Source organism: Eupeodes corollae, chromosome 1, assembly GCF_945859685.1.
Source record: "Eupeodes corollae chromosome 1, idEupCoro1.1, whole genome shotgun sequence".
Lineage (NCBI taxonomy): Eukaryota > Metazoa > Arthropoda > Insecta > Diptera > Syrphidae > Eupeodes > Eupeodes corollae.
In genome coordinates this window covers 81758126-81784852 of record NC_079147.1, presented here as the reverse complement: position 1 = coordinate 81784852, position 26727 = coordinate 81758126, and the positions used below count along the sequence as shown (strand labels likewise).

Genomic DNA, 26727 nt, shown 5'->3' with positions numbered 1-26727 from the left:
CGACAGGCATATAAATGCTGCTCTGACCAGGGCCAGAGGAGCCTACGCTCTGACGAAAAGGCTGTTTTTTAGCAGTCGGCTTGACCCCAGAGTGAAGGTAATTTGCTACATGGCCCTCATACGGCCAATGATCGTTTATGGTTGTCCTGTGTGGTTCAACGTTGCCCCTTCCCAGATGGAGATGTTTCGGGTGTTCGAGCGGCAGTGTTTACGACGCTGTACCGGCTTATATCGAACAGCCGAATCTTCTTATGTGCATTACTATTCCAACGAGGTCCTATCCAACGGGGCTCGAATCAACAGAATTTCGTGATAAAACTCGTTCGAGGTCACATTGCAAGAGCTATGTCTTCGACCAACAATTTAATTTTCGGGGCGTACTATCCGAACGACGAGTATTTTGAGAGTGCACGCTTGAGCGGCTTCATTCCACCAGAGGCATTCCTCTTTTGAAACAAATACTGATACAGGATAGATTGGCAATTCCGTTAATCTACCACATCAGACGAAGAACCGTGGATAGGTGACTCCCATACCATCGGGACGTCATGGCACAAGGCGGAGCAGAGCTAATTCGGTTCAGTAGGGCTGTGTCGAACTGATAGGGTGAAGCAGGAGAACCAGTTTTGGTGGCTTCAATCGGCACTTGATATTGGGTAGTCGGGATGGGGTTTTAAGCCTTGGCCGGCTTACATACTTGTTTTTTAGTTTTAGGGTTTAGTTTTAAGTAGAATAGGCATGGTGGCACAAAAAAAATGCAAAAAAAAAAACAATAAAAACATAGAATAAAAAAAAAAAAAAAAAAAAACAATAAAATATAAAATTTGCTGCTGTGGTTGTTCTAGTTTTAAGTAGTTCTTAGGTAGAATAGGTAGTTTAAGTTAGTTTTAAGTTTTATATTTGGGACCTTATTTTAAGTAGTTTTTAAGTAAAAATAAAAAAGGACCTTGATATTAGTTTTTTCTCATAATTTTCTAATAAACACAAAATAAATAAAATTTAAATTGAATTAAAATAGATTTAAGGGCCGAAAGGCATTAGTAGTTAGCGTCATAGTTTAACGTAGTATGGGACCATTAAGTTAGTTGTAAATTATGGATAATTAGGCTAGATTTATGAATTTTTGTCTAGCTTTAAGATAGGTTTAAGAATGAACTAACAAAAATGAATTTAAAAAAAAAGCTTTTGTTTGGCGAGTTACTGTCAAGTGTCAAACATTATTGTGTCAACAGTTTTTACACAGATATGAGCCAAAAACATGTTTTTTGGCATACGTAGGTTTTCACAAGTCCTCGGTGCATTTGACTGCAACTAATATTCGAATCCCAAAAATCAGTATGCCCTCAACTTCGATGGATTCAAGAAGGAGATATAATAAGCCTCTTCCATTAGTAACAAATATTGTAATATTAAAATTTTCATCAAATAAATTTAAAAAACATGAATTTTTATTTCTCTTTATGTGTATGTCTAACAACGTTGAACACTCGTGCTTGTACTTATCTACTAAGGATAAATACGCTTGTGTTCAGGAATCATCTATAAGTTGATTTATTCTTCTCGATCCATTTAGTTAAGTCAAGCTCGGGAAGTTCTGCACAAGGTTCAATTGGATTCCTAAATTGAGGTTAATAAAGAGGATGCGTGATTTCATCCACGAATAATTTATAAAAAATATAACAAAAACTTACGATTTTGAAACAGTAATGAACGCTCTAGCTTGCATTGTCTGAATTTGATTTCCATTATCACACATAAGTCTAGCTACAGTTGCTTTTCGGATCTCCCTAAGTTGATCTATACAAAAAGTATAACAAATATTTAAAAATTCAAACAAACCCAAATTAAACAACTACAAACAAACCTTTTGTAAATCCAGTTCTTGAGTTCTCATTCTCAAAGAAATATCGGTCACCAACTCGAGTTCGATAGAATTGTTCCGTTAAAATGCATAAGAATGTTGGACCAGCTAATGTTCCAGGCACAGCATCCTCTAACGATCCACCAACATTTAGATCTACGTCTTCAGGACTTTTATAAAAAGATTTAAGTCCTTCAATGCTCTGTGAAAATATCAACTCCTAATTTTATACTCCAAGAAAAAGTTAAAAATTCTCACATGGGCATTTATGAGATCTGCAAAGTCTTCCCATGTTTTGGCTCTCTTGATGCCACAGAATTCTCTTAAATCATTGTAAGAAGCCAAACCATGATCACGTCCACGATGAGTATCAACAGCTCGCAAGTCTAAGCCAAGTGGTCTATTGTTTCGAAACAGAAAATGTTTTATCTAAAAATTGATTAAAAAACAAATTTTAGAAAAAAAACAGTTTTAAAAAAAAATGAATCCGTATTATTACCTCTCGATCAATATTATTGTCAGTTAGTTGTTGTGGTTGCGATCCCATGCCTCTAGACAATGCATCGAAGTAATCATCAATTTCAATGACTTCTGGACGATTGAACCAATCCCTAAGTAACAATGAACCAAATACAGATCGCATCTCCGATACCAGGCTAAAAACGAAGGATTTAGAAGTTCCAACATTGATGAGAATATTCCAATTAAAAAGGAATACTTACTCTAATCTTCCCTCGCATTGAGAATGGAAGTGCCTATAAGCGGCTGCAGCAAACTCATTGAGGAGAGTTGCATCAACCTTAGGATTGTAATCGTTGACATGGCTGTCAGTTGGCACATCATAAATCAGCTTATTCTTCAACATATTCTCCCGTCCCAAAAAGATGGGCAACAACTCGTAGTAGGTTATGTGTTGAAATTCCGCAATTAGGATTTTTCTAGCTTCTTGGAACAGGATCTCATCACTCCAGTGTGGATTCAATTTTGACAATTCATCAGCAAGACGATTGTGTTCACGCAAGAACATTATTGCCATAATTGTGACGCCAGGTGACGAGTTCACCCGAATATCGCCAGTGGAGTAGCAGACGCCATTTTCATCATCGACATTACATACTTGTGTGGCATTTGGATTTTGAGGGGCCCATGATTGACCATTCCGCTCTTCGACAATCATACGACCTCCTTGGAAGGCACGAATTCCTTGAATTACTTCATCAGAGTTTCCATATAACATCGACATGTCCAAATAGCTGGTGACTGCATTCAATTGCTCAACTGGTCCACCATTGTAATTGCAGTTGGAACCTTCATCGGTTAGAGTTCTCACGAATTCCATACACTCATTTCCGGCTTTTACGTTATCCACATCCTCTGGTGGAATATCAAGATTGAAACAGAGTTCGGGATTTTTTTCAACAAAGCGCCCATCAGGAGTGCAACAAAGAACGTAACGACCTGCAGATTAAATCGAAGTTATCTATCAGCTGATAAGTTGCTTCTATTTGAGAACTGAAGAACTAGAAAATGTTTAAATAATTTGACAACTCCTTATTTTTAAAAGACTTCTTACAGTAGTAAGGAAACCTTACGCTAATTAGTGTATTAAAAGTTCCAACTTTTGTGCAATCAATTTCAGTCTCAAAGGTTGGAAAACTAATATTACAGTTGTTCACACTTTGGAATGGGTTTCACTTACTCGAAAAAGTTCCATTTGCCACCCGAGTTAGATCTCCAGCAACCATTTGACCCCATTGCATATTCATGAGTGAAAAATCTGGATCCGGAACATCAGCTTCACCGAAAAGTGACAACGAAATAGATCTAGCATTCGGTAATGGTTCACCGGACAAGGAACTTGTTGGCTGATGTATTCCATCGCTGTATTTCGGCGGTAATAGACGTGCATATCTAAAATAAGGACACATCCAATTCAAATACTAATCCATGAGAGCTTAATTCAAAAATTACTTAAAATTGGCCAGACCAAATTGTGGATTATCCAAGTTGTTACAAGAACCGTCAATAGACCGATATTTTGAGTCTTCACATTCCTTTGGTCCAAGGTTACAAAAATCTGCACCTGGAGGTGGTATGGATGGAGGATAGGGTCTGCCGAAGCCGGCAAACGGATTTTGTGGGCCCGACGTTGCAGCAACTTTCACATTTTGCAATGATGACAAAATTATGGCTTGCACAAGCACTAAGACAATTGTTACTTTAGTCATATTTGACTCAAAAGAAAAAGAATGTTAAATAAATAATTTTGAAGAATACCCAAGCTTTTATATAACCTCTGTTTATGACTCTAAGGGCAGTTACTTTCTAACTTTTTTGGAGTGAAAAAGACTCAAGCCGAGCTTTGAAATTGAATATTTATGAATCTCATAAGCTTAGGATAGCTTGATATTAGCCACCCTAAGTCTCAAGTATTCTCAGGCACTATAAAATTAGCACATGCAGTCACGAAATCACAGGTGATTTTGCTATCAGGTTTAAGGTTGTTTTTTGTTTGTTTTGCTAATGGGATTTACTAAACCTGTTCAAGTTTATAGCTCATAACATTTTTTTAGATATAACTCACATAAATAAAAGGTTGGAATTGATTCAAGGTTAAGAATATATAGGTCACCGATCTTGCGTCAAAATAATTCGTTATTCCGACTTAAATTTAAATATTAAATCTAAAGTGACAATTGCGGTTAAGCAATTAACGCTGCACACTTATTTATGTCGTTTTTTATTTGGTAATCCGGAAGCTAACTGGACTCTTTTTGAGGTGTGAACTTGGTAAAAAATTACAGTTTTGATTCTGAAACGAAAAGCAGTTTATTTTTGGATTCAAAATCTAAGCCGGAAGAACTTTTGTAATGGATACAGTTGTGCGGGTATTGACGAGGGACTTCACTGCTTACCTTGAAAGCAAAATTAGTTTTTCAGAAGTATCGGTAAAACTTCTCCAATAACATTAGAAAAAGTCAACTCATTATTAGGTTTTTTAGAGAATTCTTATAAAAACAATTTCCTGCAGAGCTTACCGACCAGAGAACAAAACTACACAAAAGGGTGGACTAAAAAAAATATTTTTTTTTTTAATTTGATGCGCAATACCTCACAAAAGTTGTTAATTGCCTATCTGAGTAAATGTCTGAAAAAGATTTCTAAATTAAAAATTATCTTTCGTTCGTGCATTCCATTCAAATTTTTAAAAAGTTGCAAAAAATTGCTTGTCTTTGTCTTTTTTTAATAAAATTCACTATTATTATCAACACGCACCTAAAAAGAGGGTGGGATGCGACCCACACTGATAACTTCCCATCCCGTCTGTCGATTTGTCTCGCTTAAAAGTTTGTCTATATGTACTCCTATCAATTTTTACCAAATTTGCGTACTATTTTTTATGAAAGAACGGACTGTTGGATTTTTATATAATAATTACTGAATATTGAAAATAATATTTTTTGTGTTATAAAATAAGTTTGAAGCCAATATTTTTAATTTTTGAAACGATTTTTGAGTCGAAAATCAATGTTTACCAAATTTTATTAAATTTTTTTTTTAGGTTTTTATTTTTTGTAAAAAAACTGTCAATTTGGTTTTTCTCAACATTTTTATCAGATGATAAAAAACATTATTCTTCGTTGCACAAAATTGTTTTGGAGATGAAACCATATTTTAGTCGTAAAATTTTGGAGGGACAATTTTTTTTTTCAGTTTTTTTGATTTATAAAAAACCGTTAAATGTATTTTTTTCAAAAAAATATACTTATTTGGTATCACATTACAATATATTGTATAAAATTTAATTCAAGTCTCTAGCGTTTTTGGTTCGTAAGATATTTAGGGTTAACCAAAATTTTCACCTTTTTTCAAACTGCTATGGTAAGAAAACAATTGCCCTTTCTGCATCTTTCTCCCTTTTTATCTGTATAACAAAATTTATTTGAAATCGATATCTCTTCTATTTCTTGAGCTATGGAGAACGAAAAAAACGTCGCGAACGTACGGACGTACAAACGTACGCACACACGCACGCACAGACATCTGTGAAGACAGCTGTGGTTCATCCTCTCCCGAAAAAGGGAAAGGACAACTCCAACCCGTCAAATCTTCGGTCGATAAGTCTTCTTCCGAGCATCAGCAAAGTTTTCGAAAAGATCATTAATAGGGCTCTGACTAAGTGGGCTGCGGACAACAAAATAATTCCGGATAAACAGTTCGGGTTCAAGGCGGGTCATGACACAATTCATGCTGCGTCTAAACTCGTTTCTGATATCCAATGGAATAAATCAAAACAACAATGCACAGGTGCTGTTCTGGTTGATTTGGAAAAGGCCTTTGACACCGTATGGTTAGAGGGTCTTTACCTAAAACTGAGCAGGCTTGGCATAAGCAAGCCATTGTTGTATATACTTTATGATATGCTTAACGGTAGAAAGTTTGTTGTCAAAAGTGGCAATGTAACTTGTACCACAACATTCTCAATTAAAAATGGTCTTCAACAGGGAGCGGTGAATTCGCCGATTCTCTTCAGCATTTACACCAGTGATCTGATAGGTAGTCTTACAAAGGCAATTGCGTACGCCGACGATCTAGTTGCGTACAGAACGGCCCGAAAGGTTGAGGTTATTAGAATTCTCTTGCAACTTGATTTCAACAAGATTCAGCGATATTGCGACGATTGGAAACTGAAAATAAATGTATAGAAGTCGGAGACAATTCTGTTCACGACTTCGTTGGTTAGGGCTACGAGGGATACGTGCAAGAATTGGCGCAAGATGGTCATCGTTGATCTTCACGGGCAGCCATTAGCGTGCAAAAGTGTAGTGAAGTACCTCGGTATCTGGTTAGATCAGTATTTATATTTCGACAGGCATATAAATGCTGCTCTGACCAGGGCCAGAGGAGCCTTCGCTCTGACGAAACGGCTGTTTTTTAGCAGTCGGCTTGACCCCAGAGTGAAGGTAATTTGCTACATGCCCCTAAATACGGCCAATGATCGTTTATGGTTGTCCTGTGTGGTTCAACGTTGACCCTTCCCAGATGGAGATGTTTCGGGTGTTCGAGCGGCAGTGTTTACGACGCTGTACCGACTTATATCGAACAGCCGAATCTTCTTATGTGCATTACTATTCCAACGAGTTCCTATCCAACGGGGCTCGAATCAACAGAATTGACAATTTCGTGATAAAACTCGTTCGAGGTCACATTGCAAGAGCTATGTCTTCGACAATTTAATTTTCGGGGCGTACTATCCGAACGACAAGTATTTTGAGAGTGCACGCTTGAGCGGCTTCATTCCACCAGAGGCGTTCCTCTTTTTAGACAAATGCGGTCTGATACAGGATAGATTGGCAATTCCGTTAATCTACCACATCAGACGAAGAACCGTGGATAAGTGACTCCCATACCATCGGGACGTCATGGCACAAGGCGGAGCAGAGCTCCTTCGGTTCAATAGGGCTGTGTCCGAACGGGACCGAACTGATAGGGTTAAGCAGGAGAACCAGTTTTGGTGGCTTCAATCGGCACTTGATATTGGGTAGTCGGGATGGGGTTTTAAGCCTTGGCCGGCTTATATACTTGTTTTTTAGTTTTAGGGTTTAGTTTTAAGTAGAATAGGCATGGTGGCACAAAAAAAATGCAAAAAAAAACAAAACAAAAAACAAAAAAAAACATAGAATATAAAAAAAAATAAAAAAAAATAAAAAAAAAACAATAAAATATAAAATATAAAAACAAAAAATGTTAGATTTGCTGCTGTGGTTGTTCTAGTTTTAAGTAGTTTATAGGTAGAATAGGTAGTTTAAGTTAGTTTTAAGTTTTATATTTGGGACCTTATATTAAGTAGTTTTTAAGTAAAAATAAAAAAGGACCTTGATATTAGTTTTTTCTCATAATTTTCTAATAAACACAAAATAAATAAAATTTAAATTGAATTAAAATAGATCTTAGGACCAAAAGGCATTAGTAGTTAGCGTCATAGTTTAACGTAGAGTGTTCGTATGGGACCATTAAGTTAGTTGTAAGTTATGGATAATTAGGCTAGTTTTATGAATTTTTGTCTAGCTTTAAGATAGGTTTAAGAATGAATTAATAAAAATGAATTAAAAAAAAAAAACATCTTTCTTATACAGTTAAGTTGTATAAGTAAAGATTTCATCTATAGATTTATCAATAATTTAACGACTTTCACCAAAAAGTGGTTTGCTGTCAAAAACAACTAAAATTTTTTAATTTTCTCAAGAACTAAAGGTGGCCACAGATGGCGAACATGCTCGCGCAACATGCTCGTGCTCGTGCTAAATTCGTCGTCTGTGGGGTTGTTCGCGAGCGGCTCGCTGTTGCCGAAAAATTTCGATTTCATCGTGTTCGCTGGTTTCAATGTTCGCGAGCAAAACTTCATTTTTATTCAGATTTTCGTAGAGTTCACAGCCGTGATTTCATTGATGAATTCATCCAAATTTTGCGCGGTAAAGATGCGATTTGGAATTGTGTGTGTGACAGTTATAAGAATAAAATTGAAAAAAAAAAACAAATCTTCGAACAATTTATTAAAAAAATATAAATAAATAGACTAAAGTGCGACAATTGACAGTGTGAAAAAAATATAAATCTTTGCATGCATCATACAGGCGAGAACTTGCTTGATTTTTTTTTCCTTTCGCAAAGGTAAATCATCATAAGGGCAACGACTTGCGCTTTTTCATCACACATGATGTTTCCTCCTCGGAGATTCAAAACAAATGAATGTTCGCGAACAATGTTCACAGACTGTGGAGGAACGCAGGCGAGCATGTTGCGCGAGAACGATTTCAATAATCTTCTCTTTTTGATGATCAAATGATCAAATTTATGATGATTTTTATGATCAAAAATGTTTTTTTTTTTAAATTTTTAAAAAATATTAATTTTGTTGGACGAAATTTAAATGTAAAATGTACATGTATTTATAAGCTCTTTATTTAGTGCTTACGAAAACTATTTTTAAGACAAAATTTAAAATGATTTTCGAAAAAAATAAGTTAATCTAGATTTTTTGAAAAATAAAATGGCATTTAAATGTTTGAGAAAAAACTTATTTTCCAGGTACATTTTTATATCTTAAAATATAGGGAATATTTTTAAACAGACTTAAAAAATTAAATAAATCTACTTTTGAAGTGAATTTGCTTTGGATGCTCTAGAACTAATACTTAAACACGAAATTCATTAATATAAATGTCCCAAAAACAGCAAAAGTGAAACTTTTGTAAAACTAATGGCTAATTGAAAAACATAATAAACGGGTCATATCTATTGATATACAAGCTTTAAATCTCTTGAGATTTGAAGTGAAAAGAAATTCTGAAACGTGTAATTTGTGACTGCCACACAAACGTTTCTTCCCAATTTATTTGTTTACCTTAATTTGTTTGAATTTAATTTTTAAGAGAAATTATGTAAGTACTCAAAAGCAACTATTGACTTAAATTCAAAAACCAAACATCTTTCTTTCTAAAATTTTAAGTTTTGTTGAATCCTTTAAGATCAAAATACGAGTAAGCAGACTGATAGCGATAGTAATAATAGACTCCCGAAAATAGAGTTCGAAAAAACTTCTTCAAAAAAGCCCAACATTTCATCATATCAGATCCTCTCTCACTTTCTGGATTTTTTAATTTTTTAGCATTCTTTGCATAAATAGAAATGGATACAAGAAACGTATATTTTATTTTTGGAAAAAAAGCTACGTTTCTAAATAATTTCTTACATTTCTGCTCGAAATGCAGCAAACACCCTCTAAACTATTGTGTTTTAGCTCATAAATATGGCATATTTAGAAAAATTTTGGAATTTTGGAATGCTTTCATATGTAGGAAGTCATACAAATTAAATAGTTAGACCTGGAAAATCAGTGTTCTAAGTATAAGTTGATAACTAAAGTTATCATTTTAGCAATTAAAATGTGTAAAGGTTAGGTTAATATACTCGTACACATTATGTTATTTAAATTTTGTTAGCCTCCCTTACAAAACATTAAAGAACATTTTTAAGCGGAGAGTAAAAACTCATCTAAGTGTCTGACCAGATGAAAACTTTGGATTCGCCCTTGATTACGAGACACTTTCACTTTCAATGTCAGAAAATTGGAGTACTTTCTACGAAACTTGTTGATATAATTCTGTTAACTCAGTGCTGGGTTAATTAAGCACTGAGAACATAATTTTTAACAAGTGTCGAAAAATCTCAAAAAATGTCATGTGAGCATACAAAGTTATTAAGTTTTTTTTGTCGGAAATTAATTGTTTCTAAGATCAGCTAAGGTAATAGCTGAACATAAAGTAAAATTACGTATACACACAATTCCCTTCTGGAAATAAATAATTTCGAACTACGGCGGTCTCAATAATGATTTCCTGATCTTTAAGTGGTCACTTTGCTTGCTTGAAAGAAGCTCTTATATTGTCCCAAGTTTGATTAAGGGAATGAGAACTTTTATCGCGAAAAAGGTTAAAAGCCCCAGACTTAAGGAAAACGCAGCATTTGATTCGGACTGAAATGAGCTTATTACGGTTAAAGAAGTGTATGTTTTTATTGCTATAAATCCACACCTGAGGGAAGCCGGAAAAAGGTCAGGCCAGTCAGGAAGGTTTGTAACGCCTATATTAGAAGGATCAAATTTGTGCATGACTAAAATTTACCGACAAAATATTTGCAAAGGGAGTAAAAAATGTTGGTCATTCATAAAAAACATGAGGAATGCTTCTTCTTCCTCGGTTCCTACGTTCGTTGTCAATGACGCTTTATTTGCTCCCTCTTTACCTCTCACCTAACAGTGGAGCAAGTCCCTAAATCGTTCCAGAGAGAGTAAGATTATTATACTTGATATTTCAAAAGTAGTTGATAGGGTTTGGCATCAGGTTCTCTAATTGCGAAGGCGTGCCTTCGGTAGATCTATCCTTGATTGGATTTGTAACTACCTTTCAAATTGTCCAATACAAATAGTATTTGAACAAAATAAGTTCTAGTGTGCCTCAAGGCTCTGTTCTGTCTCCAACACTCTTTTTAACTTCCCATAGGAAGTTATTGTAATGGGTCCGATTTGTCAAATTGAAAATTTTGACATTTCTCTACGTTTCAAGGTCCCTAGAGTCGAAATAAAAGATTTTTAGAAAGATGTCTGTGCGTGCGTGTGTACGTACGTTCGTACGTCCGTACGTCCGTACGTTCGCGACGTTTTTTTCGTCGTCGTCAAGAACCAGAAGAGATATCGACTTCAAATAAATTTTGTTATACAGATAATAAGGCAGAAAGATGCAGAAAGGGCTTTCAACAAAATTGCGTGGGTGGTTTTTTTACCATAGCAGTTTAAAAAAAGGTGAAAATTTTAGTTAACCCTAAATATCTTTCGAACCAAAAACGCTAGAGACTTGAATTAAATTTTATATAATAAACTGTAACGTGATCTCAAAGAAGTATATTTTTTGAAAAAAATCTGTCTAACGGTTTTTTTTCCAAATCAAAAAAACTGAAAAAAAAAATTTGTCACCTCCTAAATTTAACGACTTACATATGATTTCATCTCCAAAACAATTTTGAGCAACGGAGAATAATGTTTTTGAAATCTGATAAAATTTTGAGAAAAATCGAATTGACAGTTTTTTTTATAAAAAATAAAAATCTAAAAAAAACATTACTCAAAGTTCGAAAAATTGAATATCGATTCAAATATCTTTTCAAAAATATGAAATTTAGGCTTCAAGCTTATTTTATCTTATAAGAAATATTGTTTTCAACATTCAATAAAATTATGAGAAAAATCGAATTGACAGTTTTTTTACAAAAAATAAAAACCTAAAAAAAAATTAATAAAAGTTGGTAAAAATTGATTTTCGAGTCAAATATCTTTTCAAAACTTTGAGATATTGGCTTCAATTTACTTTTATCTGTTAAAAAAATTGTTGTTAACATTCAGTAAAATTTTGAAAAAAATCGAATTGACAGTTTTTTTTTATAAAAAATTAAAAACCGAACAAAAATTAACAAAAGTTGGTAAAAATTGAATATGGATTCAAATATCTTTTCAAAAACTTGAAAGTTAGACTTCAAACTTATTTTATCTTATAAGAAATATTGTTTTAAGCATTCTGAAAAATGTTTAGAAAAATTGAATTGACAGTTTTTTTTACAAAAAATAAAAACCTTAAAAAAAAAAATTTATAAAAGTTGGTAAAAATTGATTTTCGACTCAAATATCTTTTAAAAAATTATAGATATTGGCTTTTAACTAATTTTATCTTTCAAAAAATATTGTTGTCAACATTTAGTAAAATTTTGAAAAAAATCGAATTGATAGTTTTTGTACAAAAAATTAAATACCTAAAAAAAAATTTAAAAAAGTTGGTAAAAATTGATTTTCGACTCAAATATCTTTTCAAAACTATTAAATATTGGCTTCAAACTAATTTTATCTTATAGAAAATATTGTTTTCAACATTCGATAGAATTTTGAAGAAAATCGAATTGACAATTTTTTTTTCAAAAAATAAAACTCTAAAAAAAACAATACTAAAACTTGGTAAAAATTTACTTTCGACTCAAATAGCTTTTCAAAAATTAAAAATATTTTCTTCAAACTTATTTTATTTTACAGAAAATATTGTTTTCGATATTCAGTGATTTTTATATAAAAATCCAACAGTCCGTTTTTCATAAAAAATAAAATCTATAAGAAATAGTACGCAAATTTGATAAAATTGATACTAGTACATATAAACAAACTTTTAAGCAAGACAAATCGACAGACGGGATGGGAAGTTATCAGTGTGGGTCGCATCCCAGCCTCTTTTTCATTTTTATTAATGATCTCCTGCTCTCATCTTCTAATCCAATACATTTCTATTATAAATCGACTTAAACAAGATGCAAATAGTACCTGTGTCATGATGGTTAGTGCGTTGGACGGTCATGCCAGAGGTCTTGGTTTTGATCCCTGCCTATGCCATCTAAAGTTTTTTTTACGGGTACTGCCTCTTGCGAGGAATTGACAAATTCTCCAAGAGTAATTCTTGTCATGACAAGTGCTTTCCAAATTAGCCATTCGGATTCGGCTTAAAGCTTATTTTATCTAAACGCAAAAAATATTGTTTAGACCTGAATTCATACAAAAATAAAAGTGACACAATGTTTTCTGCTGTTTTTATGACAAAATATTCTAGCGGTAAATTAAATTTGACTTATTAAACTTCTTTTAAGGTTTTTTTTTATCTACAAATAAATTTAAATGTATGTACGAGTAGGTACCTAGATTTATTTAAGTATAACAGTAGAAGTTTGAATTTTTGAAAATGTTTTCTTTTTTTTTCAAACACGTTATGGACACCCTAGTCTATTTAGACATAGAAACTATGAAATGCAGACGGAGATGATTTTAAATGATGAAAGTCCAGGTATAAATGCAAATATTTGTTTTTATTTTTAAAGAAGAAGAAAACATTAGAGTAAAGAATAAAACGTTTGTTAAAACCTTTAATCTTAGCGGTAACTGATATGTGAACTAATACCAAAAAAAAAAACTAAAAAACTAATTTAATTCTTATCACCATCACTCCATTTAGATAGGTCGATTTTCGGAAGTTCTTCACATGGTACGATTGGGTTCCTAAAATAATAATTTTATGGTCAATATTCGTACATCATTAAACAACAACCACAGAAAACTTACGTTTTCGAAACACTAATAAACGCCTTAGGTTGCATTGTCTGAATTCGATTTCCATTGTCACACATTAATCGAGCTGCAGTTGCTTTCCGAATTTCCCTTAGTTGATCTAAGAAGTCAAAAAAAATGCTCATTTTTACAATACGTAATTTCTAAAGGCTGAAAATTTTGTGTATTGACCTTTTCTAAAACCAATCGTTGGATTATCATTTTCAAAAAAGAACCGATCACCAACACGAGTTCGATAAAATTGTTCAGTCAAAATACATAAAAATGTTGGACCAGCCAAAGTTCCTTCCACGTTATATTCTAAAGCTCCACCAACAATGAGATCAACGTCTTCAGGACTTTTGTACAATTTTTTAAGTCCTTCAATGCTCTTAAATTAAAATAATTCTATAAACCTTTAAAACACTTAGAATATTACAACTTATTACTTGGGTATTTATAAGATCCTTAAAATCCTCCCAATTTTTGGCTCGTTTTATGCCACAGAATTGTCTAAAATCGTTGTACGAAGCTAAACCGTGATCTCGCCCACGATGAATATCTATCGCCCGCATGTCTAAACCAGCTGAGGACATATTCTTTTTAAAGGGGAAATTTTTCAACTGAAAATTGGTAAGAACAAATGTTGGTAATTAAAAAAAAAAACATATTTCGCTTTAGATTTGTTGGACTTGCCTCGTTGTCAACACTAGCTTGTCGTTGCGGTTGTGACCCCAGACCTCTGCATAACATGTCAAAGTTATCTTCAACCTCGATTATTCCAGGACGGTTGTACCAATCACTTACACGCAGGGAACCCTTTAAATTTCTCACCTCCGTAACAAGACTGAAAGTAGAAGAACAGAAAGACGCTTATCTAGGACCCACTCTAGGCAAGGACGAGATCTCACTTTAATCTCCCTGCGACCACTGTATGGAAGTGTCTAAAAGCTCCAGTAGTGAATTCGTTAAGAGTTGTCGCATCAACACCGGGATTATAATCATTGACATGGCTCTCAGGTGGCACATCATAAATCAGCTTATTCTTCAGCATATTCTCCCGCCCCAAGAAGATTGGTAACAACTCGTAGTAGGTGATGTGTTGAAGTTGTGCTATAAGGATTTTTCTAGCTTCCTGGAACAACTCTTCATCGCACCAATGCGGATTCAATTTGGCTAATTCATCAGCCAATCGATTGTGCTCCCTTAGGAATATAGTTTCCAGAACTGATATGCCTGGAGCCGAGTTAACTCGAATATCACCCGTTTTATAACAAACATCGTTTTCACTATCGACATTGCATACTTCTGTAGAGTTGGGATTCTTTGGAAGCCATGATTGACCATTTCGCTGATCGACAATCAATAGACCTCCTTTGAATGCACGAATTCCACGATTTACATCATCGGTGTTTCCATACAAAATGGACATGTCCAAATAGCTTGTGACTGCGTTCAATTGTTCCACTGGTCCACCTTTGTAATTGCAGTTGGAATCTCTATCAGTTAGAGTTCTGACAAATTCCATACATTCCCTGCTGGCTTTTATGTTAACCAGATCCTCCGGTGGAATGTCAAGATTGAAACATATTTCACGGTTTTGTTCAACGTAATGACCATCAGAAGTACAGCATGGGACGTAATTACCTGAAAGGTCAAAGAAAATGATCGAATCGTTAAAGTTTGAGGTAATAATTTTTCGAAACATAATTTTTGAATTTAAGGAATTATAACTTACTTGAAGAAGTTCCTCTAGCTATGCGACTTATGTCTCCAGAAATAACTTGACCCCATTCCATATTCATGAGTGTCAAATCACGTTCTTCAACATACTGTTCTCCAAATAATGACAGCGAAATAAGCCTAGCATTTGGTAATGGTTCTCCGGTTCCAGATCTTGTTGGTTGACTTATTCCATCGCTATATTTTGCTGGCAAGATACGTGCGAACCTATGTGGGAGTAGGTGGATGGATGAAATGGAATATATTAAATTGAACATTGATGATATATCATAAAAAATGTTTACTTGTAATTGGCTAAGCAGAAATACGGATTAATTAAGTTATTACAAGATCCATCTAGAGAACGATATTTCGAGTCCTTATCACATGTTTTAGGTTGAAGATTACAGAAATCAGTATCAGTTGGAGTCTGGGGCCTGCCAAAATTAGCAATCGGATTATGTGGACACAAGGCAGAGATGATCACATTTTGCACCGCCGATAAAATGATGATTATTATTATTTTGCTGTTTAGATTCATCTATAGCATCGAGGAGCACCTAACTTTGAATTAATCAATTTTACGGAGAGTTAAAGATTTTATATAACATTTTTGAAGACATAACTAACGACATTCATATATCTTAACTTTTAAAGATAATTGATCTTAAGTACGTAGCAACTTTATTATTTTAAAATTGATTGTGACCGTAGTCATTATTGATAAATTGAGAATCTATATAAAACCTTAATTGAATCAAATAAAATTTTTATTTAACTAATCACACTTAAGTTTTCTATAATAAATTCAGTCAGAAACGGATTTAGTGAAGTTCAAAAGGTTTAAGAATGAGTGGGTTCCATGAACTTAATGTTATAATTGAAGTGGCTAGGAGATTTATGTTAAGACTTTTTTAACAAACGAAAATGTCTTTTGAAAAAAAAAAATAGGCAAAAACTCATGGAATAATAATTAGATAGCCAAATATGTCCTACAGTGTATCAAAATAAAACTCATATAAAATATTATTCAAGATTCATAGAGTTCCTTAAATACCATATTCTTAAAAACCTCCAAAACTCTCCTCAAAATTAAACTCGTATATTATTCATTAAAAGTTTGAATATGACTAGTAGTCTTTGACTACTGTAGCAAAACAAAGCCAAATTAGTATTTAATTTGAAGGGCTTTATTTGCCTTGAAAGCTTTTTACCTTCAAAGCACAGATTTAATTAACTTCTTAGAGTAAGAGAGTGAATTTTGGCCCATTCATCCTTACTTACTTACTTTAGTTGGAGCTACAGCGCATTGTGCTCCTGGGCCTCAAGTAATTACTTTCGCCAGATTACTCGATCTCTAGCTTGCTGCCTCCAATTTCGAATACACAAGTTGACGTCGGCTTCAACTTGATCACTCCACCGGAGATGAGGCCTGCCTTTGCTTCTTGTTAACTGAGGTTTGGCCTGGAATACCTTACCGGCTGTAGCTTCGATGTTCATTCGCTCGACATGCCCTATCCATCTTAAGCATTGTATACGCAGTTTTTTGACCAGTGGCAAGTCGCTGCATAGCTCGTATAACTCCTGATTAAATCTTCTTTGCCAGGTGTTACTTTGCCTGTCGACACAAACCGGACCAGATCGTATGCAGAACCTCCCTCTCAAAGATACCAAGAGATCCTTCATCCGGCTGAGAGAGGGTTCATGATTCTGCACCATAAAGTAAGACTGGGATGATTAAAGTTTTGTACAGTGTCTCTTTGGTACTTCGCGATAGGGCCTTATTCCTCAACTGTTTACTTAGGCCAAAAGTAATTCTACGTTTGATCTCTGCGCGGATGCCATTTGCAGAATTAACAGCGGTGCCCAGATAAACAAATTCGTTTACCACCTCGAAGTTGTACCTGTGTGCATCGACTCTATTTGATGATAGTAGATACTTCGTTTTGTCCTCGTTAATGTCAAGACCAATTTTCTTCGCCTCAGACTCGACTTAGAGAAAGCAACCGTCACTGCTCGTTTGGTTCTTCCCATAATGTCGATGTCATCTGCATATCCAAGATATTGTGAGGGTTTTTGAAAGATGGTGCTACTTCTATTGGTGTTGGTGTACGCGATGTTTAAAAGGCTAATGCCTCTGTAGTTGGCGCAGAGAAGGCGGTCACCTTTTTTATGGATCGGGCAGATGGTGCTTAAGTTCCAGTCGTCGGGCATGCTTTCTTCCGACCAAATTTTAGTTACTAGCGGATGCATGCTCCTAACCAGATCTGCTTCATCGTACTTAAAAAGCTCCGCCTGCAGACCGTCATCACCGGCCGCTTTGTTCGACTTTAGCCTGGTGATGGGTAGTTTTATCTCACCTTGTCGGGTGGGTGGAACTCTAGATCTTCAACCAAATGGATTTGACGTAGCTGCTAGCTGGCGAAATCGTTGACTTAATCACCATTAAGCAGCTGGTTGAAACGATCTCTCCAGATTCTTAGCATTGACTGCGTCTAGACTATGGTATTCCCCTCCTTATCTTTGCAGGCTCCAGGGCAGCTAGTGAATCCCGTTGTTTTCTTTTTGACTGTTCTATAAAAGCTCCGCACCTGTTTCCTGTTAAAACGTCTCTGGATCTCTTCGACTTCACGCTGCTCATTACTTTTTTTTCTTTTTTCTGAGCAAGGGGTTCTCTTGTCGACGTAGAGCTGGCGGGAAGGTCGTGTCCTCGTTTGCTGTCACAATCTGTATGCCTTCGTATTGGCTTTGCTTGCTGAGCACATTCAGAGTTAAATCAGGGGTTTCTTGGTAGCGGCTGTGAGAAACCTAGCACCTCTTCAGCAGCATTCCTGATGGATTGTTTGCAAAGCTGCCAGTGGGTCTCTGGGCACATCTTGTCCGTTGTAGGGTTTCTCGCAAGCTCTAGGTATACTCGGTCGGCAAAGGCATTGGCGGTTTCCTCCTGCTGCAGTCTTCCAATGTTGAATCTTCTCATCGAGGTTGTTGTTCGCCTAAGAGTTTTCTTGGATATTCGTACGCGCAGTTTAGCACCAACTAGGTTGTGGTCGGAATCTATGTTGGCTGATCTGTACGTACGAACGCCAAGTATGCTAGAGGAATGTCTTCCGTCAATAGCAACAGGATCAATTTGGTTGCATGTTCGATCATGGTGAACCGCCAAGTACATTTGTGAATATCTCGGCGAGGGAATCTGGTGCTACTCAACACCATTTTTTTCTCGGCTAGGAAGTCGATAAGCCTGAGTCCGTTTCCAGATGTGGTGTCGTGTAGGCTATGTCTTCCAATTGACCTACCAAAGATGCCTTCTTTACCAATTTTGGCGTTAAAATCTCTTAGGAGAATTTTAACATCGCTTTTGGGACATTGCTCATATTTTTGGCGAGGAGCTCGTAGAATTCTTCTTTGGTATCGTCATCATTTTCTTCCGTCAGTTCATGCACGCTGATAAGGCTCAGGTGGTGGAATCCGGCCTTAATGCGGATTGTTGTCACTCTTTCGCTTACTTGCCGAAAGCTTAAGACTCTTTTCCTTAGTTTCCCTCTGACAGCAAAACCACATCCAAATAAGCGCTTACTCCCATCTAGTAGACACTTCCCATAATAAAAATCACAGCCTTCAATCTTCCTACTGCCTGGCCCATTCCATCGCATCTCCTGGAGGGCTATCACATCAGCTTTGATGTCGGCGAGGGCATCAGCAAGCTGCTTTGCTTTGCGTGGTCGGTTTAGTGTGCGCACATTCCATGTACATGCACGTAAATCGTTTTCCGTTTTTCGTTTGCGGGGGGGGGGTTGTCAACATTATCAGTCCCCCAGGCTATTACTTGTGTTTTCATCACATTTTAAAATTTCCTGGCCGGCTTGTGAGACCTGCGCAAGACTGAGATCATTAGAGCTGGTTCTTTAGAGCTATATCTGATCTTTTGCTCCTACTTCCTGAGAAGGTAACTCAGGTAATACAGCTCTGGATCCGTTGGATCCAACGTTCGTCGTTAGTTCACCTTTCGGCTATCCAGCGGGCACCACTAGGAGGTGACGATACGATTTTTTACCACTCATTCTGCTAACAATTTTTCCAGTTGGAGATCTGCTGCAATCCGGGCATACAGTTTGTCCTTAGATCTTAGATTCTTATGAATCTAATAACAAAAGATTGTCTGCAATTTCCTGCTGAAGTGGGACAAGAAGTCGGGAACAAAATTCATCCCATGAGCAATGGTGGATCCCGGGGGGTCGTGGGGGTCATGACCCCCCCCCCCCCCCCCTGGGAGAAATGTTGTTTGCTTTTTCACAGGAATTCCCTTCAATTCAAAACTAATCGTATTGCGTTAATGGATATGACCCCCATTATATTTTTAATTATTTATTTTTTCTGCATTAAAACAACATTTATATTTTACTTCCTTAAACTTTGTTAATTGAATCGGATATTTCGCTTTATTCCGAGCCAAAAAAATTATAACAGTTGTATAAGTAAAGATTGCATTTAAATTTTAAAGATTTTTTAGTAATTTAACGACATTCACCAAAAAGTGGTTTGTTGTCAAAAACAACTCAAATTTTGATTTTCGCTCAATTTAGAATTTGAAAAAACTTTAGTCATGCTTTAAATTATTTTCATAAAAAAAATTTCTAAGAAAAAGAGCAAATATTCAGGTTCTTAAGAAGAAACATTGAATAAGAGATCATGAATTGTATATTAAGTTGCCTTTGAATTCCTTAGCTTAAACTCACCTTCAATTTTATTATTACATTTTTTTGACACACATAAATAGTGATTATTGAGGTAATTTTTACTGCAAAATATAGGAGCTATATAGCAAGTTTTGCATAAGTAAAAGAGTTTTTAATCAAATATGACATTACGATGGTAGAAAAAAAAGTGAGTACCCCAATTCCTTTCCTCTGTCTGTCTTTCGTGGCCCCTACAGTCCAAACAATTGTATTGATTGAAATTAAGATTTTCAGCCGATTAGTGTAAGGTTTTTTTTTATTTTATTAATACGAAAAATAACAGCAGTCCCCACACACATTTTTTGGTTCAAGATGTGATTTTTCTAAAACTTTCTCTAAATTTTGTGTTCTTAATTTGGCTGCTTTCTAGAAGAAAAACATAATTTCGTATTGCTCCAGAAAGGAACCATTAAAAAAAGCCCAAATTTTGTTTTTAAGTTTTCTCAAGAACTAATGGAACGATTTCAAAATTCTTCTCTTTCTGTGCAAGCTCTTGTCAATGATCAAATTGATGACGATTATTTATGGTAATTTTTTTTTTATTTTTAATAAAATACTAATTTTGTTTACAAAACTCGTGTATCATAATATTATATACTGAATTATTAGCTTGCTCTATCAATTTGTATTATTAGCTTGTAACTATTTTATAAGATATTGTATCTTACAGTTATTAAGTATTCACGAATAAATTAAATGAAAAGATATTTCAGAAAGGGGACAACATTTTTTCTCTCTTTATCTAGTGCTTATACCAAAAATATTTTTAAGACAAAATTTAGAATGATTTTCGAAAAAAAATAGGTTAATCTAGATATTTCGACAAATAAAATGGCATTTAAATTTTTGAGAAAAACTTATTTTGCAGGTACATTTTTAAATCTTAAAATATAGGAAATATTTTTAAACAGACTTTTTGGAAGAAATTATCAAGTTCTAACGACCTAGTCGTGCGTTTCATTTCTTTCAAAATTGGTTTTCTGTTGAATACATAAGATCTTAAAAAATTAAATAAACCTACTTTTTGAAGCAAATTGTCTTTGGATGCTCTAGAACTGAGATTCAAACATGAATTTCAATAATACAAATGTCCCAAAAAATCAAGTGCCACCACGTAAACTAATGGCTAAGTGAAAAACATAATAAACGTTTCATATCTATTGATATAAAAGCTTTGAAACGTGTAATTTGTGAGTGCTACAAAACTTTTCTTCCCAACATATTTGTTTACTTTCCTTACTTTGTTTTATTTTAGTTTTATTAGATAAATTATGTCCTTAAATACAACTATTTCCTTGAATTCAAGAACCAAACCTTTTTGTTCCTACAATTTTTAAGTTTTGTGGACGCCTTTATAAGATCCAAATACGAGTAATCAGATTGATAACGAGAGTAATAAGAGACTCCCGCAAATTGATTTAAAAAAAATGTTGCAAATGAAAAATACTTTATATAAAATCTACTGTTCTAATTATATATGATCACTTATGTTTTGTAAAATATGTTTTGACTTTGAAATAAAATTTGTATTATTCTGTTTGTATTATTTTTGTTCAACGTACGAAGAAGTTGTTTAATTTAAAAAAGGAAAACTCTAGAAATATTCTTCAAGGAGACGAATATTTCATCAGGTTATGGGCCCTCGCTACATCCACTTACGTAACTAAGAACTATATTGTTTAAAAATGGATAAATTTTCAGAACAAATTGAAAAACTAAAAGGAAGAGAAAATTTTCATAAATGGAAATTCACGGTCGAACATGCTCTCAAGCTTCAAGGATTTTGGAAGGCGGTCCAGGGGACAGAAGAGTCTCAAGAAATTCAAGAGAAGGCAATGTCAAGACTAATATTGTATATATCTCCAAACCTATATCCGCATATTCAGGGAATATCAACAGCTAAGGATATCTGGACAAAATTATGTTCAATATATGATGATTCCGGTCTTACAAGACGATGGGGCTTACTTCGGAAGCTTACAAAAACTCAACTAGAAAATTGTGCAAATATGAGTGAGTACGTTGACATTATTATTGATACTGCCCAAAAATTGAACCAAATAGGAATGGTAGTAACTGAAGAATGGGTGGGAAGTTTGTTACTTTCGGGGTTACCAGAACATTTTAGACCCATGATTATGGCAATGGAAAGAATTAAAAATAACTGGCGATGGAATAAAAACAAAACTACTTCAAGATTACGAATATTACAATAAAGAATGCAGGTGCAAGCGGCGGAAGTGCTGCAGCTCTGTATAGCAACAAAGGTAAGAAACACGACCATAGAGAACGTCGTTTTGATACAAAGCGTGTTGTATGTTACAAATGTAACAAAGAAGGTCATGTTGCTAAATTTTGCAAGAACAAATCGAAAATAAATAGTTCGAATAATGGTGGTATGGGTTCAAGCTGGTTTCTCAGTTCATTTATCGCACATTTTAATGATGATGGAACGAACTGGTTTATAGACTCAGGTGCATCTTCCCATATGTCAAAAAATAGAGATATTTTTTCAACTTTTCAAGAGTTCAAAACAGAAGAGTTTGTAACAGTGGCTAATAACAATAAGTTAAGAGTCATTGGAAGAGGAAATGTTCCTTTACAAGTGTTTTTGAACGAAAAATATTATGACGTTACATTGCATAATGTTTTATTGGTGCCAGAAATATGTGCAAATTTATTGTCTGTTAGCCAGTTGACAATGAATGGTTTGACTGTCAATTTTTATGATTCAAAATGTCATATTTTACACAAAGGTAAATTGGTTGGTTCAGCTAAGGTAGTTCATAATATGTATAAACTTGATATAAGAAAGGATCATAAGATTTTTCAAGCTACAAAGACCGATTTATGGCATAAACGTTTAGGTCATACAAATCACGACGATCTTCAAAAATTATCTCAAGTCAAGGCTCGAGGAATAGAACTTACAAGAAGTTCGGAAGAAAAACGATGTATTTCATGTCTTTTCGGTAAACAATCTAAGATTTCTTATCAAAATTCAAAAAGTTCTACGACCGATGTACTACAAATAGTACATTCAGATGTTTGTGGTCCTATGGAACGAGATTCAATTGGTGGTTCAAGGTATTATGTAATTTTTGTTGATGATTTCTCATCAAAAGTATTTGTTTACATTATGAAAATGAAATCTGAAGTTTTTAAATATTTTAAAATTTTCAAAAATGTTTCCGAGAATCAAACTGGAAAAAAGATTAAAATATTAAGAACGGATAATGGCTTGGAATATTGCAATGCTGATATGAAAAAAGTTTGTGCAGAAAATGGCATTTTTCACCAAACTTCAGCTCCGTACAACCCTCAACAGAATGGGAAAGCGGAACGCATGAATAGAAGCTTATGTGAAATGGCTCGTACCATGATGGCAGATGCAAATTTGAAGAAATTTTATTGGGCAGAAGCTATATGCACTGCTGCGTATTTACTTAATAGAATTCCAAGAAAAAAGATAAATTATAAGTTGCCAGAAGAAATTTGGAGTGGCGTAGACAAGAATTTGTCTCATTTGCGCGTTTTTGGATGCATTGCTATGGTTTTAACGCCTAAGGAAAAACGCAAGAAATGGGATTTGAAATCCACAAAGTGTATTATGGTGGGATATTCCGAAACAACTAAAGCCTATAGATTATATGACCCAATCCAGAGACAGCTACTAATAAGTCGTGATGTTACATTTATAGAAAATGAAATGTATTTCCCAGCAACAGAAAAATCTGAACAATTCAACCAAGAACAAACAGCAAAAAATCAAGATTTAGTGGGAAACTGTTATGAAAAAGAAGGAAATCTTGATTCTGTTAAATTAGATTTACCTAGTACTTCAAACGCAGATGTTATACCACCTCAACCAAAAGAAATACCAGGACCAACAGAAAATAAAGAAATAATTATTCGTCGTTCTGAAAGAATTCGAAACCAAACAAAAAGGAGTAAATGTGTTAGTTTTTTGGCTGATAACGTTCACTGTGACGATGATCCAGAAAATTATTATGAAGCCATAAACAGTGAAAACGCAAAAAAATGGTCAGAAGCAGCAAAAGATGAAGTTAATTCATTGGAAGAAAATAAGACATGGACTATAGCAGATCTACCAGAGGAAAGAAAGGCTTTAACAACAAAATGGATTTTTAAGACCAAACGAAATGAAAAAGGTGAAATATCGAGATACAAGGCAAGACTTGTAGCACGAGGATGTGGACAACGTAGTGGAGTGGATTATCAAGAGACTTATTAACCAGTTATTAGATACAACTCGATGCGTTATCTTTTATCATTAGCACTGAACAAAGACTTACATATTGATCACTTAGATGCAGTAACAGCCTTTTTGCAAGGTGATCTTGAAGAGGAGATTTATTTAAAAGCTCCAGAAGGTCTCGATATACCAGAAGGTAAAGTCTTAAAACTTCACAAGCCAATTTACGGACTTAAACAATCGTCAAGAATGTGGAACATGAAGTTAACTCAAGTATTAAAACTATTTGGATTCAAGCAGTTGAAAACAGATCAATGTATTTATGTTTTTGACGAAGGTTCTGAAGATTTTTTAATTTTGATGGTATACGTAGATGACATTTTTATACTTTGGAAAAATGAAATTTCAAGAAATAAATTAGTAGAACATCTTCAAGAAAATTTCAAATTAAAAGTGCTTGGACCAGCAAAGTCTTTTTTGGGACTACATTTAGAATATGATTTTAAGAAAAAAATATCAATAAATCAAAAACAATACATTTTAAAAATGCTTGAACGTTTTAGCATGCAATCATGTAATCCAGTTAGTACACCCTTAGATTCCAATGTGAAATTGAGCAAAGAACAAAGTCCCTCAACAAAAGAAGAAGAAGAAGAAATGGCTAAAATTCCCTATTAAGAGTTAATTGTTGTTTGCTGCACAGTTAACTCGTCCCGATATATGTTATGCAGTAAACCTACTCAGTCGTTTCAACAATAACCCCGGACATGAACATTGGAAGGCAGCTAAACGTGTGTTGCGATACCTAAAAGGAACAATTGACTACAAATTGAACTATTTCAAGTCAGAAGAATTTAATGTAAAAGGTTTCTGTGATGCTGACTATGCCAATGATCCAGATGAGAGAAAGTCAATCACAGGTTACGTGTTTCTCAGTCAAGGTGGAGCGATTTCTTGGGGATCTAAAAAACAAAAAACTACAGCATTATCGACCTGCGAAGCTGAGTATATGGCTTTAGGATCCTCAGTGCAAGAAGCGTTGTGGTTAAGAGGTCTTGAAGAAGAAATTTTTAATACAAACCTAACTCCAACCAACATTTTTTGTGATAATCGAGGAGCGATTGATCTTGCTATGAATGAAGCTTATAGACAACGTACAAAACACATTCAAGTTCGTCATCATTTTGTAAGAGAAACAATTATTAATAAGCAAATCACTTTAAGAACAATAGATACAAACAATATGGTTGCAGACATTTTTACTAAATCCTTACCTCTTGCAAAGAATATTAAATTTTCGAAATTAATGGGCATTTTTTAGATTTTATCAAATAAAGTTTTAGTGGGAATGTTGCAAATGAAAAATACTTTATATAAAATCTACTGTTCTAATTATATATGATCACTTATGTTTTGTAAAATATGTTTTGACTTTGAAATAAAATTTGTATTATTCTGTTTTTGTTCAACGTACGAAGAAGTTGTTTAATTTAAAAAAGGAAAACTCTAGAAATATTCTTCAAGGAGACGAATATTTCATCAAAAAAAACTACATCAAAAAAAGCCCGACATTTTTACATATCAGATCATCTCACATTTTCTGGATTTTTAAATTTTTGCAGCGAAAAACAAGAAACGTGTGTTTTGTTTTTGGAAAAAAAGCTTCGTTTCAAAACAATTTCCTACATTTCTGCGCGAAATGCACCAAAAAACTCTAAGCTATTGTATTTTAGCTCTTAAATATGGCATGTTTAAGAAAATGTTGGAATCTTGGAATGCTTTCATATGAGTCATCCAAATTTAATAGTAAGACCATACCTTGCTGCACAACAGTGTTCTAAATAATTTGATAGCTAAAGTTGGCATTTTATCAATTATTAAATTTTGTTATCATCCTTTACAAAACATTAAAGAACATTTTTTTTCATGAGTAAAAACTCATCTAAGTGTGTGACCCCCCCCTGATGAAAAGTCTGGATCCGCCCTTGCCCATGAGACGGTGAGGAGATTGCTTCAGTTATAACAATAGAGTTACAAGACAAAAGCCCATGAAGTCGAAAGTGAACTAAAAAAAGCAATTCGTGTATGTGATTGAATACAAAGGCACTTGAAAGGGTTTCTGGGATCACGTGCGTCTTGTCTTCTGTTGAGGGTAAATTTATTGTTTGTTAGACTGATAATGTATAACCTTGTGAAGAGAGTTGAACACAGAATTACAAAAAGTGACACCTACAGCACAACCTCTTTCACGATTGCTCAAACTCCAGGACAACAATGACCTCAAAAATATGGCTCAAGATAAATGAATACAGTAAGCATAACACTCCACAGCCACTGCCACACCAACCAAAATATCCGGGCTTAAATTAAACAAAAGGTCATGTCTAAGATTATAATTTTGCCATCGTTTTTAACTTATATTAAAATTAACAAATAATTGTGTGGGAAAATGTTAGTATACTTGTTTGTTAATTATTTTCTTAACTTGATGAAAGCATCA

General features: G+C 34.4%; 2 protein-coding genes across 2 annotated transcripts; both read right to left on the bottom strand.

The window, feature by feature from the left end:
* Nucleotides 1–1426: 1426 nt before the first annotated feature.
* Nucleotides 1427–4222, bottom strand: LOC129939768 (peroxidase-like). Its single transcript, XM_056047893.1, has 8 exons — nucleotides 3833–4222; nucleotides 3561–3772; nucleotides 2584–3319; nucleotides 2361–2517; nucleotides 2120–2290; nucleotides 1865–2063; nucleotides 1692–1797; nucleotides 1427–1617 (listed from the first exon to the last, which is right to left on the bottom strand). The coding sequence occupies exons 1-8, from the start codon at nucleotides 4087–4089 to the stop codon at nucleotides 1536–1538; spliced, it is 1920 nt and encodes a 639-aa protein (XP_055903868.1). The 5' UTR covers nucleotides 4090–4222; the 3' UTR covers nucleotides 1427–1535.
* A 9210-nt stretch (nucleotides 4223–13432) lies between these two features.
* LOC129940758 (peroxidase-like) lies at nucleotides 13433–15834 on the bottom strand. The gene is made up of 8 exons (XM_056049213.1): nucleotides 15581–15834; nucleotides 15292–15503; nucleotides 14465–15200; nucleotides 14250–14400; nucleotides 14003–14176; nucleotides 13746–13944; nucleotides 13569–13674; nucleotides 13433–13505 (listed from the first exon to the last, which is right to left on the bottom strand). Exons 1-8 carry the CDS (start codon nucleotides 15814–15816, stop codon nucleotides 13433–13435), a joined length of 1887 nt encoding a protein of 628 aa, XP_055905188.1. The 5' UTR covers nucleotides 15817–15834.
* Nucleotides 15835–26727: the final 10893 nt, after the last annotated feature.